The sequence below is a fragment of the Alligator mississippiensis genome, chromosome 8 (genome assembly GCF_030867095.1).
Source record: "Alligator mississippiensis isolate rAllMis1 chromosome 8, rAllMis1, whole genome shotgun sequence".
Classification (NCBI taxonomy): Eukaryota; Metazoa; Chordata; order Crocodylia; family Alligatoridae; genus Alligator; species Alligator mississippiensis.
Window position 1 is genome coordinate 81,773,168 of NC_081831.1, and position 20,624 is coordinate 81,793,791.

The window sequence follows — 20,624 nt, forward strand, 5'->3', positions numbered from 1 at the left end:
ATTGTCTTGAAAAGATGGTAGTTTTATTCTGGTAAATGGCTATAGTCACAGCTGCTGTGTTGTCCTTTTTGCTAATAAGTTTAGATTTGGCATTTGCTTAGAATCAAGAAAAATATGTTGTGCACCGACCATGTACAAACCTACAAAGGTCTCTCTTTGTCCAACTCTTCCTACAAAACAGTCTGGTATTAGTGTATGCAGGCTTTCCCTAAACTTTCCCTAAGTGGGGCAATATAACACTTGGCCAATATTGGGAAGTTTTAATTGTGGGGACCAAACCCATAGGCAGCCGCACTGGGAACTGCAGATGTTCTCATACTTAGTGGGTGTATTACTAAACTATCAGTGGACTTCCCCAAACAACATTCATTATCACTTGACTATTTTATCTAAACATCTGGTCAGAGATTTGCGATATTTAACATGCAGAAGCATGACGTTCAAGGCATTGCAAGTAGCATGCTTCCACTATCCAGTGGGCTACATTTCCAACTCTTTATGATTTTGTGGAAAATATTTGAAAATCCAGATTATCTTATTTAGAAAAGCTTAACAGGCTGTGGCTGAGAAATGGTAAAGCAGCTTCTCTTATAAAATCCAGCTGGCAAGAAGGAGTGAGAGTTTGACAAGCTGTCTTCCATGTAGACACTGGTGGAAAGAATGGGAATGGTCTGGGACAAAAATGGAGAGCAAGGAAGGAAAGAATGATTTCTAAATTTATCATGGAGTATCTGTATGGCCAAATATGACACTTACATAAGCAGCTTTAGACAGACACGGGAAGACTTTAATGGTTATTTGTTAAATTTTAAAGGAAATTACAGGAACTGTTTCCTCTCTTCCATTTTGTTGACTCTATGAAGTTAATCAATTCGCCAAGTCTCGTAACTGGTAAGTTTGGAATCGCCACGGATGTGAGACGTTCCCCCGGATGGTGTTGTAATTTTACTGCCTAAATACAAATGCTAGAGTTGCCTTCAGAACAGTTAAGGCCAAAAATAGGCTGACACAGCAAATTCTGCTGACCTTTTAATCTAAAAAGTGGAGCTGTTGAATGACTTTCATTTTTTTTTTTATATGAAGGGTAATAAAATGGATGAGATCTGGTAGAGAAGCTATAAAGCTTGTGCATTTGCTCTGCTTTTAGTATTGTTCATATCCAAGGTCACTAGTCTAATTATAAGTTTAACAAAATGTTATTTGAGCTCGCTGTTCTTAAAACACAATAGCATGCAGTAATCTGAATATCTAGACATAAGGCAAAAATGTCTAAGTCAGTTTAGACTTGTAGGAGACGAGAATGAAGAGGTGGCACGGGGCTCCTGAAGTCAAGTTAAGTATTCATACGTGGGTGCAAGACTCTGAAGTGTGTAAAACCGGTTTGGAGTCAGCGTTTGCTTTGTTTGTATGGACAAAAGGTGCTTTGATCTTTGGAGCAGATTCACCCTCTGGTCCTAGTCTCAGGCCTCTGGGTTTGGTGCTTGTGTTGGAGAGAAACCTGAGGAGCACCATTGCTTTGCATTTGCTTTCAGAGATTGCATCTACGCAGGCTCATGAGGGAGTACTACTTCTCCACAGGTTCATTCCTTACGTGGCCATGCCTGGTTTGTGGCAGCTGATTTCTGCATTAGTTTTGTTGCATAATAGAAATATCCTGCACAAAATGCAAGAGGGAGGCAGTGACCTCCTGCTGCTTAATGCCCTCTGTTCCTTCTTCTCCAAACCCCGTCACCATTTGGAGCCTCACTCATTTCCTTCCTTTTGCATTCTCCATTTTTCCTGTGTTTCTGTTTACATTGTGGGATGTTTAAACAAGTGGCTTCCCCCCCACCCCTGCAAATGAGAAGAAAACCGCCTAACAACTCCTTCCTCCAAATGTCTAAACCTTTCTTTTTAAATGAATAATCCCAATGCTTCTCAACCATTTTGGTCTCAAGACACCTGCATTGGACTTGAAGCATTTCACCCAGCTTTTGTGAACGGAGTGGCACTTCCTTCTTTGCAGAGGGGCTGGGGGGTTGGCCAGGCAAGGGCACATCTGAACCTCTGCTTATCACCATCTCCTCACTGCTTGCTTCAAAAGGTCTGGCAGCACCCCTTCATGCTGCAGCATCCTGGTTGAGAATCACTGAATTAGCCCCTGCAATTCATTCCCTCTGTTTTCACGGCAGTCGTTTCTGGACCTGAATCTGCTGGCATTAAGGCAGGAAACCTGAGTCATTCCAGCTGCTATCTGAGCATATCGTTACGTCGGCACTAGTGCTGACGATGGGCAGCCCTGACTGTCTCCAGTGATGAGGATTTCACAGCTTCCAAAAGCAGCCTGCCTCATTGCTTGGGTATTCCCACTGTTACATAGCTACCGAGAACACGGCTGCAATGCCAATAAACTCTGGATAATAAATCTAGCACTACAATAGGGCTGTCTGAGTGAGATTCCCCTCTGCCTTCCAGGATCTGGCCTCTCTCTTTTCCTGCAGGATGGCTGTCTCCAGTCCTGGCTTTCACTTGTCCATCTCCTTTGTGTGTGCACATGCCCTCCAGCTTCTTCAGCATCCTGTCTGATTCCCCCCAGCAGCTCTTCCCCTGCCACCGTGTGCACGCACGCTGCGTGGTCCTGGGAGAGGTGCTGGTCACAAGGGGCTGCGTCAGAGAGGAGGGGCAATCTTGAGTTGAGACTACGTCTTGCTGAGCTGTAGACCAGGTTCGAGGAGTGGAGTATCGGTCACTTGGCGCAATCAGAATTTGACATTATCATTATTTCTGGAACCAAACACAAGTAATGTTCCTGGGCAGGACTGTGAGCCTTGTTGTTCCAGTGAGGAAACCCAGCACATACGCCCTATCACGGAGATTTTTCGGAAAATCCTCGAACAAATCTGTTCTGCATAACCTCATTTTAAGTAAGTCCTTAAAGTTTGCTTCCCAGTATTTAAACTAAAATGTCACTGCTGCAGCCCAAACCTTGTTTGCTTGTTCTGCCTTCCTTGATGGGGTGGAATAATTGATGCCTGTCCTCTTTCTAGACACCCCTTTAGGTCATGAATTTAAACAAGTTGTCTTTTTCACCATGCTGAATATAGTTCATTCTCCGGAGATTTCCATGTAGGTCATACTCTCCAACTTTTTCTTACTTTTATTTAGTCTCTTATGAAAGTGCCAAGAAGACAGAAATAATTACCTGGCGTGTTTGACATAACACATGCCTGTTCCTGTAGCTGAATATGACCCCATGTTAGCTCGTGCTAATTTAGCATCTTCTGTACTGGTCGGAGAGCCTTTCCGGTGGTGTTGTTGGCTAGCCAGTCTTTCTCCTATCAGCTTCTTTCTCTAAACCTCTGTGCACTTCTGTAAACCTCTATAAATTCTGTTGACTTCATTCTTTTGTGGGTTTGTCAACGTTGTGCAGTATCACCTGGGTTTTACTAACATGCCCACGACTCCTGTTCTTCAGGTCACTTAGGTAATAGCCGAGAGCTGGACCCTGTGTGAATTCCCTCCTGCCCCGTAAGAGAGGAGCAGGGAAAACCAGGGTCATCTGTGAGCCCCATGATATGCAGTAGTAAGTGACATTTATAGCACTTTTAATTTCAGCTCTAAACAGATTACTCACTTAACGGACTTTTCTGCCATATTTTCTGTTGTGACAACCAGGAGGAACTGTTTCAGTTAGGTGCAGAAGATAAGGAGGAGTTGGGCCAGTGGTGGTTAAAAGACTTTTTTCTGCTCCTTTTTTAAGATCAGAATTGGCAAGGATGCTGCTAGTGTGTCCTGTCCCTTTGGCATGTGGGCACGTAGGGACCTTTTCCTGTGTGTGCCGGCTCCCCTGTTCTTACTCACTCTCTCTCAGGTTACTCATTTCCCTGGTAGCAGAAACCACATCTCTTCTCTGCGCTTCTTGGGTTACCTCTTTGCTGCTTCTCCCACATCATCAGAGCAATACCCCTCACTTCAATCAGGAGAGGGAATAGGAACATCATTGAAAGTTTTAATTAGTGTGAGCACTAAATTAAACAACTGGATTTTATTTATGTGCCTTCTTGTTTTGCCTGGGGATTTCTTGTTTTGTGTAAACTGGCCTTTCAAGGATTCAGGAGTGAATCGCTCTCCTGTTACTTCGTAGGAGTGCTAACTAACGAGTGAATCACTCTACTGCTAGTTAGTATGAGTACACACAGATGTATTATTTTTTTTTGGTGATCCCAATGGAGTCCACAAGCAAGTGTCTACTTTTAAAAAATAAAAACTGGCATTTTTTTTGGTAAGTGAACCCACAAATCCTGTTCAGAGTGAATGGGATTTTCGCACAGGGCTGTTGGGATCCTTTGAAAAATTCTAGGCAAAGTAGGAGTGGTGATCTGCCGATGAAGTTTCAGATAACTCATGACTCGTTAGCAAGTTGCTGGGCATTGGGAAGCTCCTGAAGTAACTAAACATCACCACGGCACTACTTGCTTGTTTTTGTCTAGGTGGGAAGAGGAAGGAATTGTACTTGAGGAGCTGGGCAAGTACCAGGGCCATGCTCTATAACCATTGACGTACAACAGTGTCCTGTGTACAAATCTCGCAGAACTTTTTGAATTATCGGGGCCCTGTTGCGCGCGTATAGAAGTGGTTAACGTTTCTTTTTAAAGTATTCAATCAGAACTATGTGGAACGCTTAAAACGGAGTACCTTTGATATGTGGGAACCTCATCAGAAACGCGTCGTAAGTAGGCATGTCTGTTTTCCATGACGTTTTAATATCCTGGGTCACTCTACATGATTTCCGGTCATGTAATGCTCCTTCTGTTCATCTTAGTTCTGCAGCTTCAACAATGGGGGGAGAAGTTGGGGGAGCCACCTCTTAGGCTACGAGCCAGCGCCAGTGGGCCCCAAAAACAAAGCTGGAAGTATCAAGTGCTTATTAGCTAACGGTTTCAGTTGATCTGTTAAAGTTGAGTTAGACTTGCTCTGTCAGCCTGTCAGAGCTCTTCCATGTCAGAGAAGAATTAGTTTTTTCTAGATGAAATCACTCGTATATTTGTGCCAGAAAGCCTTTATTTCTTCTACAAATTGGTAAGATTTTTTTCCCCATTATAAAGAGGCATTTTAGCAAACCATAATGCCAGCCATTTTAATTGGAGTTCATTTGCTACAGAAGAATTGTTACAGAAACTCCAATTTAATAATATTAATAAACAGACAGGACTTCATTATTTTGGAAGTGGCAGGAGGAATAATTTGTAGAATATATTTAGTCTAGTAACTTGCCTGGGTAAAATGTTTCCTTAAATTACACGGGTAGGAGAATGGGGACATAAAAAGAAAAAAACCTAATCCTGAAGTGCAGTGCACTGTGTAACATGGTTCATCTCTGTGCCTTGTTATACCACTATTAAACCCTTTAACATCAGAATTATAAAATATTAATTTTATACTGCTGACCTTATAACAGATAAACTAATTCAACTTTTAGGTAGCCATCTAATTTATAGGGGAGTTCCTAAATTCATTAGTCATGAAGTTAAAACATCTATTCATAATGGGAAGACATTAAGATACTCAATACTTAAAAACCATTTTTGGCAGGCTAAGGGCAGAAAGTAAAATATTGCTGTATTTTCTTATAATAAATGAAAGGTTCATTATATTTAAATCAGCCTTTTCATTAAGTTAGTTTCATTAGCTAAACATCTGCTGAGCTATACATAATGTAGGCCCTTAATACACCAGCCTTTTTGGTTAGATCATAAAATAATAAAGATTGGTGGTGTGATAGGAAGAGCTTTATATAAGACTGAAATTCAGTTCTTTGCTTGCTGATAAATGCCATAGTGCTGGCACATGCCAGGAGTAATTTCAGAAGATGCCATTTACCATTGACCGCAACACTTGGAGTCATGGTTCATTGGAGAGTAATTTGACAAAGAAAATAAGGTTATAATCCTTCCAAAAACAAGATACTGAGCTGTACAAAGTTAAGAACATGCTATTTGGTGTGTGTTTTGGGAAGTTTATGCTATATAAAAAATCATGATTAAAAAATGAACACAAGAATATGTACATTCATATGAGGGGAATAGTGGTACAGATAATTTGTTAATATTTCAACAGCTGGTGTCAGAAAAAGCATGTATTGTATTCTAAAATAAATGCAGTTTAGCTACCAAAATGTACAAATTAACAAATCAAATAGTTACCTTGGTGATGTGGAATTCGAGTGAACATAATTTCATAGCAAGAAAAAGACATAAGGAAATAATTGTTGTTGCAACAGTGAGGGCTGCATAAGAATTGCAGCCACCCACTTCAGAAAACCATCAGTACTTTCTGCTACATTTTTAATGAGTATGCCATGCATTGCATGTGCTTTCTGAATGGACCAAAAATCCGTAAACCATGCAGAATCCACCTTTTAGAATTATTTGTCCTAAAAGCCTAGTTTACGAATCTAACGCATGTTGGTAGGACATTTGTATTCCAAGTCAGGAATTCAAATATTGAGGAAATCTCAGGTTTAAGTTTGTTTCAGCCACCTTTAGTTGTAATTCCCTTCTATTTGTGCACATTTGGTGCAATCTAACTACATGATCACATTCTGCTTTTCCCACAGCCCCCTTGCATGATTGCGAGGCAGGGATGTATAGTGCCGGAGGCTGATGTTTGGCTAACCCTTCACAGTCAGATGCTAGAGAGCAACAGTGCACAGCAAGGAGGCTAAGTGCTGCTGTGGCTCCCAGGGACTTCAGCTGCAGGGAAAATCTTGCCCAGTCTTGGACTGAAGGCCACTGCTGGGATGGTGCCTGTAGCTCTGACTGGCTATTGAGAACGAACGGTGTGGGACGGAGCATGCTCAGTACCGGGGGAGTTTTTGAGAATACTTGCCAGATTCTGATGCATCTGTACAGAACCTGTGCTAATGGCACGTGCATAGCTCTACAACTCGATGGTGAAAATTGGGCATGTTTTCACAGGGTTGCTACCCCCCCTCCCCACCAAACCACCTTCCCGGATATTCAAGTGGCTGTTGAACATGCTGTACTTGCAGGGGAGCGCACGTGTGTCAGCTGTGCACCTTCAAGTGTCCATAATTAGTAATAATTTAACGAAGAATCATCTTCTGTGGTCTAGTCATGCACCTTTGTTTTTAAGGAAACTGGAGACAGGAGGCAAAGTTGCATCTTCAGTCTTACTTTAACATGCCGAGCTGTCAATACGCAGGATTAATTGTACCACAGCAGATTATGAAGAAAGCAATAAAAACTGAGTTTCACTTACCCATGACAACCGAATACATGCCTGGAAGCCAGATGGCAGAATATCTTAGTTTGATGTGCTCTGTCTCCACAGAACTAATTTTGAGAAGCCTTCAAACTGGTCATTGTGAATTCAGCATTTGGCATCGCGCACGTGCGGTAGGACCCACCCTTGGAAACTACAAGCCAAGCTGAAGCCGATTCAGGATTTTGTGTGTTTATTTTGGTCAGAGTGTTTTCCTTAGGAAGTGCCATATTGTTGAAACAGACTGTATGGAAGTGTACCAGATTCAGCAAAAGTAGAGACTATTCTGCCTTCCAAATCCTGGGGACAGGGAGAGCAAGGTCCTTGGTCTGAACGGGGCCAGATAAGTGCCAGATCTGCTTCCACATCCCGGGTCGAGGACATCTTGGCTGACCACTTGGCTGTTGGTAGGGTTAGGTACTCGGTGCCTTGCACCTGTACGTAATCATGCATGTCTGGCAACAAACTAATTTAGCTGCCAGTGCACTCACCTGGTTCATGCCCTTGCTTCATTGAGTGTTTAATTATTTTAAGAGGAGTGTCTCCAAACAGAAGATTGAGACCTGTCCAAACGGAGCCAGTAGCCTGGCAGGAAGGGCACTCGCCGAGAGACAGGAGGATAGGAGATCAGAAAATGTAGCCTGGGTTTTGTCCAGATCCTAGGCAATTCGAGGAGCGAGTGCTTCACTGTTCCACGAGACGTCCTACTCCAATGTGTAATGATACAGAAGACGCGTTTGCTATCCAGCAGCACCTACACTAAGATTTTGCTGTATTTTAGTGCCGTCGAGTTTGTTGAGTAAAGGTAAGGTAATAATGCTACTGCAAATGCAGATGCTTTTAGTACAAGGTCAGATACTCTAGACATGTGTTGCGCAGCACTGGGAACTCGGGCCAATTTAGTTCCATGTCCAGTTGCAGTGAATAGGTAGGTGGAGAAATGGGTAACATTTTTATCACTTGATTTGCTATCTGTTAGGAAAGGTAGAGATGCAAACTATGTGAAGAGCAGAAGACTTTGTAGTTCAGTGAAGAAAAGATTAAGGAAGGATAAAATGGGGCATAGTCAACCTGCAAATGCTTTTTAGGAAACTTAAACTCTTGGTTGATGGTTGAGATAAAACTTTCCTTTTGAATATTCACGCCATTGCTGTTAAAATGGGCAGCTAAGGGGAGCTGTCTCCTAGTAAGGGCAGGTAGAAAGTGTGATCAGAAAAGGCAAGTGGCAAGGATCCTTGCAGAGGAGGTGGTGTATGGTGTTAAGGTAGGGGAGTAGACCTGCAAAACCCACGGGTCTGCCTGGAGGATGAGCATGTCTTTTTTTCAGACTGTATCTCAAATCCTGTACTCTGATGGTTGGATTGTTTGAAAATATAACCTCTCCCCAAGTTTTGTGCTAGGGAGTGACAGCGAATGAATCCGGAGGTGGTGGTGATAAAACTGGAAACTCATTACATCCTCTCACTGGGACACCGGGCACTTTTTTGATTTCTACCAATTAAACCAAGTCTTAAATGTACTTGTAGTTCCTTTAGCTACATTTGTACAGGGCATTATGGGTTGATTTAAAGGAATTGTATGTCGAACCACCTAACTGATATTTAAGAGCCATTGAGTTTTATTATATCTTTCAAACAATGACAGGATAGGTGTTGAATGACAGTCTAAATAGCTACTTTTGACTTTCTCTTCCTTGTATTTGAATTTGATTGCTTTTTCTAGGGTGCTTCAGTATTGTCAAAAGACTACTGCAATATTCCCCTCCAATCTGATGAAGGGGAACTGATTTTTTTCCCCATTACTGTTCAACTGCTCTGTTCCTTAAATGTTCTTGAGAGAGAAATTTCAGAACCGGTTGCGGTTCCACTCACGCTTCTAAAAGGTTTTGCATGTAATGTTTGGCAGGTGGATGAGATTGAAAAGATTTGAGATTGAGAGAGGAGACGAGTGAAAGGAAACATGATAAAGGTACCAAAAGTGAATGGTACAGACAGGGCAAATGGAGAGAGGACGTGAGCACCCCTGCTGTAAACACAAGGTGACACCGAATTACGTTGACTTAGACTCTAACCATTAGAAGAGATAGAAAGGCTACATGTTTACATAAAATGTGAACGTCATCGGTTACATTAGCTGGGACCAAACCCTGCTTTTTAAGCAGTCGTGCCCCAAAGCAGAAAATTCACATGCCCCAAAGCAGGTAATTGTGAGTTGGTTCGTGCATAATTATCGGTACCTTCCTGCTGGGTCAAGCTGTTAAATAATGGAGCACTGATTTCATCTGCTGGGATGGTTCCTAGATTCATTCCATATCTAACCACAGCATTCTCCTAATCTTTTAATAATTGAAGAAAACTGGCTGGTGTCCCCCCCAGACTACTTCTATTTAATTTAAAGTAGTGTTAATATCCACATTTGTAACAGCTTGTTGTGAAATTGTTGTTGTATATTATTGCAGTTGCTGTAGCTTTGCCTTTATCAACTTTTTTATCCTGATCAAAGAATGCTATTACTGTACTTCTTATTTAATGACTTTTATTGATCAGAACAATAGAATTAATTAGAAAATGAATTGGCTTTCTCCTTTGCTACTGTGCCTAATCGTGATACACTGTACTTACTATAAAGCGCCAGTCAATATATTTACATTCATTATTACCTAATTAATTATAGGGCTTGGCAGGCCAGTGTTGGTAACAGTGCCTGAACTATATATACCCAATATTCTTGACCAGTTCAGTCTGCTATAACGTTGAATGAGTAGCAAAAAAATCACTTTAATGAAAACTTGGTTAATGGACATAATTTAAACTCAGTTTCAATTTTGACTCAATCTGAAATGAAAAAGAAACTAAATATTTCTTCCCTTATGGCACGTGTCTTTTGCCTTTACTTTGTGTACTCATATCGGTACTGAAAGCATTTAGGAAATGAGCATTATCACCATGTGCAGAGATGAGTTTTTAATGTCATGTTAATAAAAAGACTTGTTGCTGTCAGGGTTGGGGCTGGGGACTTGGTTGTTCGGAAGCAGCATTTTTCAACGAGCAGTGTGGATGAGGACATCAGGGGCCTCTTTCCAGTCCTTGGTATTAACTTGCTTTTAGACCTTGGGCAGATTCCAGATTTTTAAACTTTACTGCCACTGTCTATACAATGGAGAGCGCACTTCTCCTTTCTGAAGCATTTAAAGGTCTTTTTGCGAGAGATGCCTCAAGTGCCTCCTCCCCTTTCTGGGTGTGAGGCTGTGGGAAGGGGCTATCGAATAGGAGCTCAGAGAGAGCTAACTTTTTAAACTTTAAATGACTGGCTGGAAGTTCAGGTGAAACTATATGAAGATACAAAGCATTGACTAACATACAGTTCTGGTTGAATGAGCTTGATTTGCTTGGGAAGTAATCAAATATATCTTATGGTTGGTTGGTGTTTTTTGTTTCCTTAATACCCAGGAGCCAATCTAGGAAGTAATATTTGGTACTGCCAATAGGTCACCAAATGCATTTCCAGAGGGTAAAAATTTAGGGTCCTGTAATAGTAAATGTAGCTCAAAAAGTAATATGTACATATTAGCATGATCTGCCCAAGTTAAGACTGATCTTAAAACCTTGACTTTTGTATTTTTTTTTTGGTGTTCAAGCTTACATTATTATAGTTTAAGATTTGTGGGTGTGGGTGTGAGAGAGAGAGAGATGATTGATAGGAACAAAATGACGAACTGCAAACTGCATCTGTAGAAAATGAACACATGAGAACGCTGGTCTGTGGAATAACAGAATAAGACATTTGTTTCCAGAAGAACTTAAACTGAGAGCTTTTTGTTCTGTATCTCTATTTTATCTTTGTTTGGCTATTATCTAAAAATTAGGAGGCAAAAAGATTAAATCCTTGTTGCTCCCCCCCCAAACACACATGCACTCACGCATGCCCTGTGTGCTGTTCAAATAAGTATTTGGACAAAGCTCAAAGATCAGAACATGGTTAAGCAGAAGTTTCCAGATAAAACCTACAGATAACTTTTTCAATTTATAAAGTAAATCCTTATCAAAGTAGAGCAATATAGCCAGTGTTAATGAAGTGACTGCTCTGCTTTATCTCTGCAGCTTGAAAGAGAATTTTGCTGTAAAGAGAGTGAAGTGTTTGTGTAGATCGGCGCTCATGTGTTATGTTCACGTCAGTGCACAGTGCATGCTTTAAACCGTGGGGCGGGGGGAAGCAAATCCCCTAGTAGTACACCCCAGGTACAAATTATTGCACCTTTTGGTTGAGTTCCTGTGGTTAGGTTTGCTTTTTTAATTGGCAGTTGTGCTAGCAATGGTGGAAGAACTAGTGGAGACAGTTAACTGATGTTGCGGTCTTTTTTAAAACCTATGAAGAACGGGTGTGGATGTCTTGGCAATTAAAATGTGGTGATGCTCACCAGCACCCTGTTAGTAATTATGCTTCCATTATTACTATCACCGACAGAAAAAGTTAGAGATTAAAAAAACGGCTTTCATGGGCAAGGCCACACCTTTGTTTCAAACCTCATAGTGCATGCTGAGTATATCTGAGCGTCTAGATTCAGCGTGGTGCATTATTGCCAACATCTTAAAAGCCCTTTAAAAATGTTGGCAAGGAAGTGTTCCTACCTGTCTTCCTAGGTATTTTGTATCGGAGGTGTGAACCTTCTTTCTTTGAGGTGAAATGTTGATTGAAAGTCACTGCTTCTGTGGTTATCTCCGGCTTCCAATAAAAATGACTACACTTCTGTGAAAGGAAATGGAATTTAAAATCGAATCTTCGTGATCCTTTGTCCTTCCTGCTACACCAAAAAAAAGACCGTTCTTTTTGAGAAACGTGGCATAGAAAGTTATGTCTGGCAAATAAAGCCACCTATCACTCACAGTCCCATCAGACAGGACAGAGCCAGTTTGTTTGGTTTCTTGTTAAGATGTTCAAGTCATGAACTAAAAACTGTTTCACTTAGTGTCTTGTTAAATGTTACAGGTCACCAAACTAGAAACTGCTGCAGTCGTTTCCCTTGGATGTTTCAATGATTTGTATGTCCAAGATGAACTTTGGAGCGCAACTATTGAGCAAAATACTCAGTGTGAAATATTGCTTTGTATTTCTCAAGAACATTTTCAGTGGGATTTAAATCTTAACTTCTCTTAATTGTAAGCTAACAGTACAGTTTTGTTTGCAGAAATGCTTTCACATTTATTGTAATTTGTTCAAACCTGTGATTATTAGGTCACTGCATTTGACTCTAAACATGCCCGCGTTCCTATAGTGTGTGGTGGTGTTATGTCTGTGTACATGAAATCTCTCCGTTTCAAACCCATGTGCCTTGTTGAGTGACAAAAATGATCTGTCCTGAATCTGCTTTATGGCTTGTCCTAAAAAATAATCATGTGTTTGAATGAACACATGTTAACGCTATCAGAAAAATTCTGAAGTTTCAGAAACTGCTTTAACTAGTCAACTTGAAGCTGGTGTGCTGATGAGAATTTGGTAAAAGCCTTTTTCTTTTCTTAATTGGGCTTCCTCAAGGAAAGAGGAATATGGAAAGTTGGAGCTTCAATGTTCAATTTGGCTTGTGGCAATGACATTTTAAGTGATTTCTGAAACTAGTTTGGAGGCCAATGTTTTTACCTGCATGTTATAATCTGTATATTGCTTTTATTTCTGAGATTTGCAGCAATTTTATCCAAATTAGTTATGTATTATGAATGCTTGATTTAAGAAAGGGATTTTTTGCATCCTGTATTCTGTGGGTTAATAATAGGCTTGCAAATTGCTGTAGAAGCATGCAGTGTGCATCCGGTCGCTGTGGAAGCTTGCAGTGAGCGCTCGGATAGCTTATTACATTAAACAAATCAGAAGATACTGAGACTCGCTAATCTTAGTTTAAAGATGTAATGCCCAGATATTTTACAAGCCAAAAGATGTTGTTTCTTGGAATATAGATGAACTGTGTGCTTAGAGCCTTGCATTTGTGTATTTTTATTTAAATATAAATAAAACAGCATTTATATAAGCATAGATCTTGGATGTCAAACACATTTTTGTGAAGTTGCGACATCTCAAGATGAAAGGAGCAAGCCAGCAGCATTGTGGCAATTTAAAACACTGATAGTTTTAAAGAATTTCCCACTTAATATTTGGCAAATATTTTTTCGGAGGCAATAATGTCCCCAGATGGTCTGAACCGTCGCACTGTATGAAAAGGGTTGTTTGATCCGTTTGCCTGGGATGGAGGGGGCTGGACTAGATGATCCAGAAAGCCCCTTCGAGTTGCATGTTCCTGAGATGTGGCCTGAAGCTTGTGTGAGACTCTATATAAGAAACCTGTATTACTTTTTTTTCCTCCCATAATCAATCAAGATAGCTTAATCTATAAAAATGAATCTTTTAAACGCCTAAGAATACCTCTTGCATCGATATTTTCAGATGGCCATTGGAGCCCTGGTATGTTGATGCACAAAGCTGAGAAAGTGCAAAGCATCTTAAACTGAGTTGAAAGTCTAATGGAGGTAAATTTGTAGGGAAGAATCCAATTCTAAATCCTTCTTTAAAAAATTGAATTAGCTGTGTTTTAGACTGCTTATCAAAACTCTTACTGGTCTTTATTGAAAAGCTGAAAAAGGACACTGAAGTATTTAAACTATTCACAACCCATAAACACACAAGGTTCCTCTTGGGTCGATTTATAAGGACATGATTCAACTCCCCCCGTAATCAGGAGAACTTTACCCCCACTCTGGTTTCAGTGTGTAGCAACGATTAATGGAAACAGATGTGAATTAAGGTTGCTTTTTAAAAATCTTTTTAGATCTCTGGTGGAAGAGGAAGATCCTCACATGAAAGTGTCTCTCGGTAGCAGCGATATGGGCGTGTCTGCCCATCTACAGTCTTCGAAGACAGGGACCACCAGATTTTTCACCAGCAACACTCACAGTTCTGTGGTACTACAGGTAAGTAGCACCGTGTATTGCCATGTGTAGTGTTGTACCTGTCCTGAGAACAGGCGGTAGGATTTTCACAGGCAGTTGCTGACACGTCCCAGCTTACCTCGTGATAATTTGCGTGTGCGCCAGTGCCTGTCCTGATGAGTTTTTGCTACACAAGACATCTCATTTTGTCATGAAAAAAGTATATATTTTTTTACCATTTAAAAATTCCATCCACATCAGCCGTTAGGACAACCTGACATTTTCCTCTAATTATAGCCTTCTTCGCTGTTAGCCTTATCTACCAAGTTGAAGTTTACAGAATTGGGCTTTCACTTTCTTTTAATGAAAGTCGGTTTTTATTTAGCTGCCTTTTTTTAGCCTCACCTTTCTGAACCTTTCTAAAGATACCAGAAGGAGAATTCCCTGTTCTTCTGCTTGGCTCCTATAGCTCACGCGTATCAGTTGGCAGGACAATTTCATTATTTAATGCATCCGCACGCTGCTCTCCGTAAATGCTGTTTTAGCAGCAATCCGTGCCTTCCCTCTGCTTTGGACAATGCAGTATTTGACCCGTGCATAAAGTCGCTGTCAGGATTCCTGCACTTTCTGCAGGTGCAACGATTTTTCCATTATCCTCTGAGGTCTGTTAATATGCCACCTCTCATTTATTTTTTTTAATAATCATTGCACCTATCTTCTGCAGGCATGTGTGTATGAAATGGCTTTTAGTTTATCTTGTCTGGCATGTGCAGCTACAGAAAAATAACTTCATTAAATTCAGTTATTTGGTTTAAACCATATTGTTTTCAGTATGTACATTGCACGTTATACACACAATTGTACCCAATGCAGCACAGGGTGCACTGGCTTTAACTTTGAAATGTCAGAAGTAAGCATCCTTCAAAAATTGTTCCCTTCTTATAGATGAACACAACTGTTAACATATACGTGTCTCTTGGGTGTATTCTTCAGAACTAAGGGATCTAATTTAAGATGAATACATTGGAAGTCTTCACTTGTCAGTCTTACCTGCAATACGTTTATCTTGAGATATGCAGTGTTCACTTTGACTTTCCCTTCCTTACTATCTAAAGCAAACTGACCTTGAAGTGTAAGATTATCTTATTGCAAATATTTACACAACCAAATAGTGATTGGTGCGCTTACTGTTAAACTTGCTAATTGCTTTATGAACTTAGGTAAGTGTTTGCAATAGGATAACCAACAGTTCAAAGACGTTAAAAAAAGTCCTCCCAAGAATCAAGTCTAAAGAAGAAAAAATGGTTGACATACATTAAAACCTTCTGGAACTGTAATTATAAGGCAGTGTATGGAGTTTGGAAGCTTTTTCATGCCCCACATTTCCTATTGCCAGCCTTCCAGTCCAGAAGCCTTGCTTCGGAGAAGAGAATCGCTTCAGTCGTTCCAGCAATTGGAGCATGTGCTTAGAGAGGGTTTTGAGTCCCAGCAGCTGTTGAGGATGGTGAGGGGTTGCAGGTCTCGGGTCGACTTGCCTAGTCAGGGTTGTACATTTGTCAAGTGCTTTCACTAACATCCCTGGAAGTATCCTTACCCCTACCAAAGAAGGGGCCAGACATGCCTGTATTTCAACGAGTTCTAGCAGAGTAAAGGATCTTCTCCCTCCCCCTTCTCCACAGATGAGAGAATCCTTGCTTGTAAACCCCTGGTTTTATTTGCTAGCAGGTTTGCTAGACAGACCCCAGCCTGTACCTCTGGCATCTTGGGATCTGAGTACAGCAATTTTACGTGGTTACTGCTCCCTAATATGTTTTGAAACACCCACAGCCTTCCTTGTTGGGGATACTGTGAGTTGGTAATATATCACCTCTGATTGTTCTTAAGCAGGAGAATTTTTTTGCAGTGATTATGTGTAGGAGGGAACTGTTTGTTTGGTGCAAGGAAGGTGTAAATGAATTAAACCAAAACACAACTCTAGAATAAGTGCTCACGCTGTATCTCCTTCCACATGGAGAAGTGGTCTGGCCAAAACTAGCTCTTCTGGTGGTGACAACTCTCTAAACCTGGGCTCTTGCCTGCTTTGGACTAAATTCTGCTTTTGTCAGGTAGGTCACGCAAACTCCCATGGTAGTGACTTCTCTTTGGCTGATAAGTTTAATCCTCTCACAGACACCTGAGACTCTAAAGTGCCAAGCTGTACAAAGTGCCTCATCTTTGTTCTGATTTCTGCTAGAATTCAAACCCAAAACCCACACCGTCCTGTCAGTCTCTGGGTACAAATTTACTCAGGGCATGTGTACATGACCAGGCTTAGGGGGGTAATTTAACGTCTTAACTACTTGGCAGCAATGGCTTGTGCACGAGCTCTTGCCCTGTGTGGAAGAGCATGTTCCTCAGTGGAACTGGGATAAGTTATCTTGAATTTACCGCAGAAGATGGGGCATGTGATTAATGTGTTATAATTCGCACCAGAGGCTCCAGTCATAGCAACTTGCTTGTGTTCCCATTGCCTCACCTGGGGTGATTCCCTGAAGAATTACTTTCTGTTCTAACATTTGTTGATAATGCAGATAAATAGCTCACAAGGGCTTTTTCAGACAACCCTGAAGTGGGACTTTTCTATGACTTATAATGAGAGCACCAGTAGTTGCCATTTTCCTCCATCTGGTATTCCTTGCCCTCCAAACTTTGGGATAGAGCAAACTGTTCTAAACTTTATTTCCAGGTCCCTTAAGAGTTTCTAGCAAGCTCCAAGAGATGCAAGGCAGTACCATACAGTCACTTATTTCTATGATGGACAACGGCCTCTCCCTGAAGCTTTTACAAAACCCGAATTAACCTCCTGGAAGGATTTCCCTCCAGGCAGAACAAAGGTTACTGACATGGGTAAATTGATTACCTTCCCATGGGAAGGCATCTTGAGCTATAAAGATCCCCACAGTCAAACAGTGGGTTCAGTGCTATAAAGGGCCCTCAGAGAAGCAGAAAGGTGGTGTGCAGCTTGCTGTGTCTTCAGTTCCCAGAAAGTGACTTCAATCATCAGTCCTGCAGCAGAGAGACTTTTACTTCATCTGCTAGTATGGCAGCCAGTACTGCAGCAGGTAGCTCTGTTTGAAGACTAGCAGAGCTTTTTTCCCTTCAGATTCTAGTCTTAAAAGAAGGAATCTTCTACCCTTAATGTCTGTTATCTCCAGGGGCTAGTTTCAGAAGGTCTGGTGTAAAGGCTACAGGGATGCATTATTTGATTCACTGAAACGCATTGATTTGGTTGTTAAAAATGATGGAAGGGCTGGTTTACAACTAGTGGATTGTCCAAAATGCTAACTCAGCAAAAGTAGTGCAGTTTGACCCTGCCTCGGGAGTCAGAAATCACACTACATGCTTACAGCTTGGAGCTCAAAGACGTCCTGGTGCCTCTGTGACCTGCCCAAGTTGTTGGGTCCTGTTTGGAGCTGGGAAGACCCCGAGCTCCCAGACAGACCCGCTCCGTTAGGTGTTCTTCAGACGTGCTTAATTCACTGCCGTACCCAGAGGCAGCTGAAGGCTGACCGTGCGAGTGGTCGTGGTGCTGCTCTGCTTTTGCCTGGCAGGGACCAGTTAGAGCAGTTGCCCAGGAAGAAGTGGCAGGCCTTGGCTCTACACCTCCCTCACCCCAAAGGGATTGGAGCCCACATCCCCCACTTCTCAGGAGAGTTATCTAACCATCAGGTACTTCTTCTGTTCAAGCTGGACTTCTTAACAGACGTGCATGCCAGCATCATGCGGCCAGATCAAGCAGGCAAAGAGAAAAATTGCTGTGTAACCTAGTGGTTATAGCACTTTTCTGGGTGGGGGGAGAGGAGAATCTCCAGATACTGGGCTTTTTCATGCCTTTTTGCATTATAGAATCATTTGTTTAAAAAATGAAAAATAACCTCAGGACTTTTAATAAAGATTGGTCCAGTTTGTAAAGGTTGCTTACATCCCTTATTTTATTCTTCTGTCCTTATAAATTCTGAAAAATTGCTGTGTTGGGATAAAGGACGAGGGTGCTAGTCCTTGCCCTGCATGAATGGAGGCAGTGATGATTAATCTTTAAATATACCCAAGGCTGGTTTGCCCTGAAAAACCCTTTCTTAAGGTGTCATTATAATCTGAGATCCAGTTTATTGTTGTTGGGCGCTCTGACTTCTCAGCAAATGGGACCTACATCAGAAATACTAAGACATTGGGGAGATTTACATTATAAACCTTGATAATAAAATTGACCAAGATGCTAGTTGGGTAAAACTCGCCCTTTCTTCCCTTCCCTAACCTCAAGTTGCAGCATCTCACACACTCTTGGGCTGTACAGTACATTGAAAAGACCAGTATGGAACAGAAAATATACCTGGGACAGACATGCATCCTGCATTTGTCTAAGATAAGTATTTTTTTTAAAGCTGATTCTGATCCAAAAAATCTATGCCTACCTCATTTAAAAAAAGTGTCTGTGCCTACTTCTGTGTATATGTAAGGACATCAGATTGTGAGAGAATGGAAATCCAGAACTTATTCTGATGTTTCAAATAATTACCAGGGAGTATAAGTGTTGAAAATGAAATGAATTTACTTAAAGCAAACACAACAACCTGCTGTACTGTCACTTCTGTCTGAATAGTCCATTCAAATTTCAATTCTGTTTTGTAGGGTTTTGACCAGCTCCGAATAGAAGGCTTGCTTTGCGATGTGACGTTAGTGCCGGGAGATGGTGATGAAGTTTTTCCTGTTCATAGAGCTATGATGGCATCAGCTAGTGATTATTTCAAGGCTATGTTCACAGGTAATGCTTTTATTCCTGTCATATATATACAGGGCCGAATTAACTCTTTTGTGGATCCTAAACAAACAAACTCATGGGCCCTGGGCCTGTCGAGACCTTCCTCCCCACCCCGGTGCTGCCGCCCGCTAGGAAGCAGCCGCAGCAGGGCGAGGCCAGTGGAGAGGAGGGAAAGGGAGGCGGATGGGGCGACCAGGGCCTCCCCGCAGCTCAGGACTCTGGGTATGTGCCTAATAGCCTATGCATTAATCCATCCCTGCATATGTATGGTTATTTCTTAAATTATTCTAATTTGGACTTTTGGTTGTTAAATATTCCAATCGTTATTTAAACATACATCCTAAATTTTGCGCACTGTTGTAGGTAATATCATCATAACTAAATTCAGTTAAAGATTTAAATGTTTTAAGTTAAGCTTATGTAACTTCTTCAATATTACAAACAGAAATTCATTAAACTGTCTAATCTTGGTACCCATTTTAATTTATCTTGTTATCATTCTTAGGTGGAATGAAGGAGCAAGATTTAATGTGCATTAAGCTCCATGGTGTGAACAAAATAGGTTTAAAGAAGATTATTGATTTCATTTATACTGCAAAACTTTCTCTCAACATGGATAACCTTCAGGACACTCTTGAAGCCGCCAGTTTTTTGCAGATTTTACCCGTTTTGGACTTCTGTAAAGTGTTTCTTATATCTGGGGTAAGGCATTTTGATCTGATACAAATTTCATCTGATGTTTAAAGTTCTGATTTTTTTTTTAAGGTACAGTAATTGTATTATAATTGTGCATAAGGAACTTAAGTGTATTCCTGCAGATAACTTTGTGTTAAAATTAAATCCAGTTTCTATTGGATTTAATTACTACTCTAAATTTAAAGGAGCTTCAGAAAACAAAACTTCAATACATATCTCTAATCAAAGAAAGCTTTTGGTACATGTGTACCATATTAAAAATATTTCTAAGCTTAGTGTGAGCTAGAAACTTTTACATTGAAGTAGCAGAATTGCTGATTAATTTCTTACTGGATTTCTTAGTTGGGGCTCTTGTATTTGTATCTTAGCATAAGAAACTTTGATTTCAGTTGCAGTAATTAATTATTTGTTATACAAACAAGCAACTACTAACTTAAGTGTTTTATATAAGATCTTTTGTGGAGAATGAGGCATGTAATTAGACATAGTCATTTACAACATTGTCCTTTATGAATCAGTGCAGATACAACTATCCTTTAAACAAAGGATAGTATATTTGGTACAAGAACTAGTTAGGGAATGCTGTAATAATGCTAATTAGATGAAGTTCAGTGATGACTACCATGCATCTTTCCACAGTATAAAGGAACAAATCTACCTTGAATTTACACTGATGAATGTTGTGCAATAGTGACCTCGATAACAGTTTATAAGAGAGGAACCTTTATAGAAGTTAGTAATACTCCATCCTCTCCCACCAAGTAAGGCTTATTGAAATGGGGATAAATGTAGAGCTTAAGCCCACAGGATCACCTTTAAAGTTTTTAATTAAAGTATAGCTTGAGCACATGTACACTGGAGATGTAGCAAGGAACCGCATATTTGCAGCTTACAAAGTAATCCTGTGTTCTTATTTCGTTGGAGTTGCCATAACAGAAGTGAAATACAATAGA

At 40.8% G+C, this 20,624-nt stretch overlaps 1 protein-coding gene across 11 annotated transcripts in view; it reads left to right on the top strand.

The window, feature by feature from the left end:
• The window catches only part of KLHL13 (kelch like family member 13), a 108,478-nt gene that overhangs the window by 63,661 nt on the left and 24,193 nt on the right, over positions 1-20,624 (top strand). For all 11 annotated transcript variants that reach the window (XM_059732916.1, XM_059732918.1, XM_059732922.1 and 8 more), the window contains 3 exons: positions 14,078-14,219; positions 18,846-18,978; positions 19,481-19,677. In XM_059732916.1, coding sequence (XP_059588899.1) covers positions 14,078-14,219; positions 18,846-18,978; positions 19,481-19,677 — 472 coding nt within the window. The remainder of the gene's footprint in view (positions 1-14,077; positions 14,220-18,845; positions 18,979-19,480; positions 19,678-20,624) is intronic.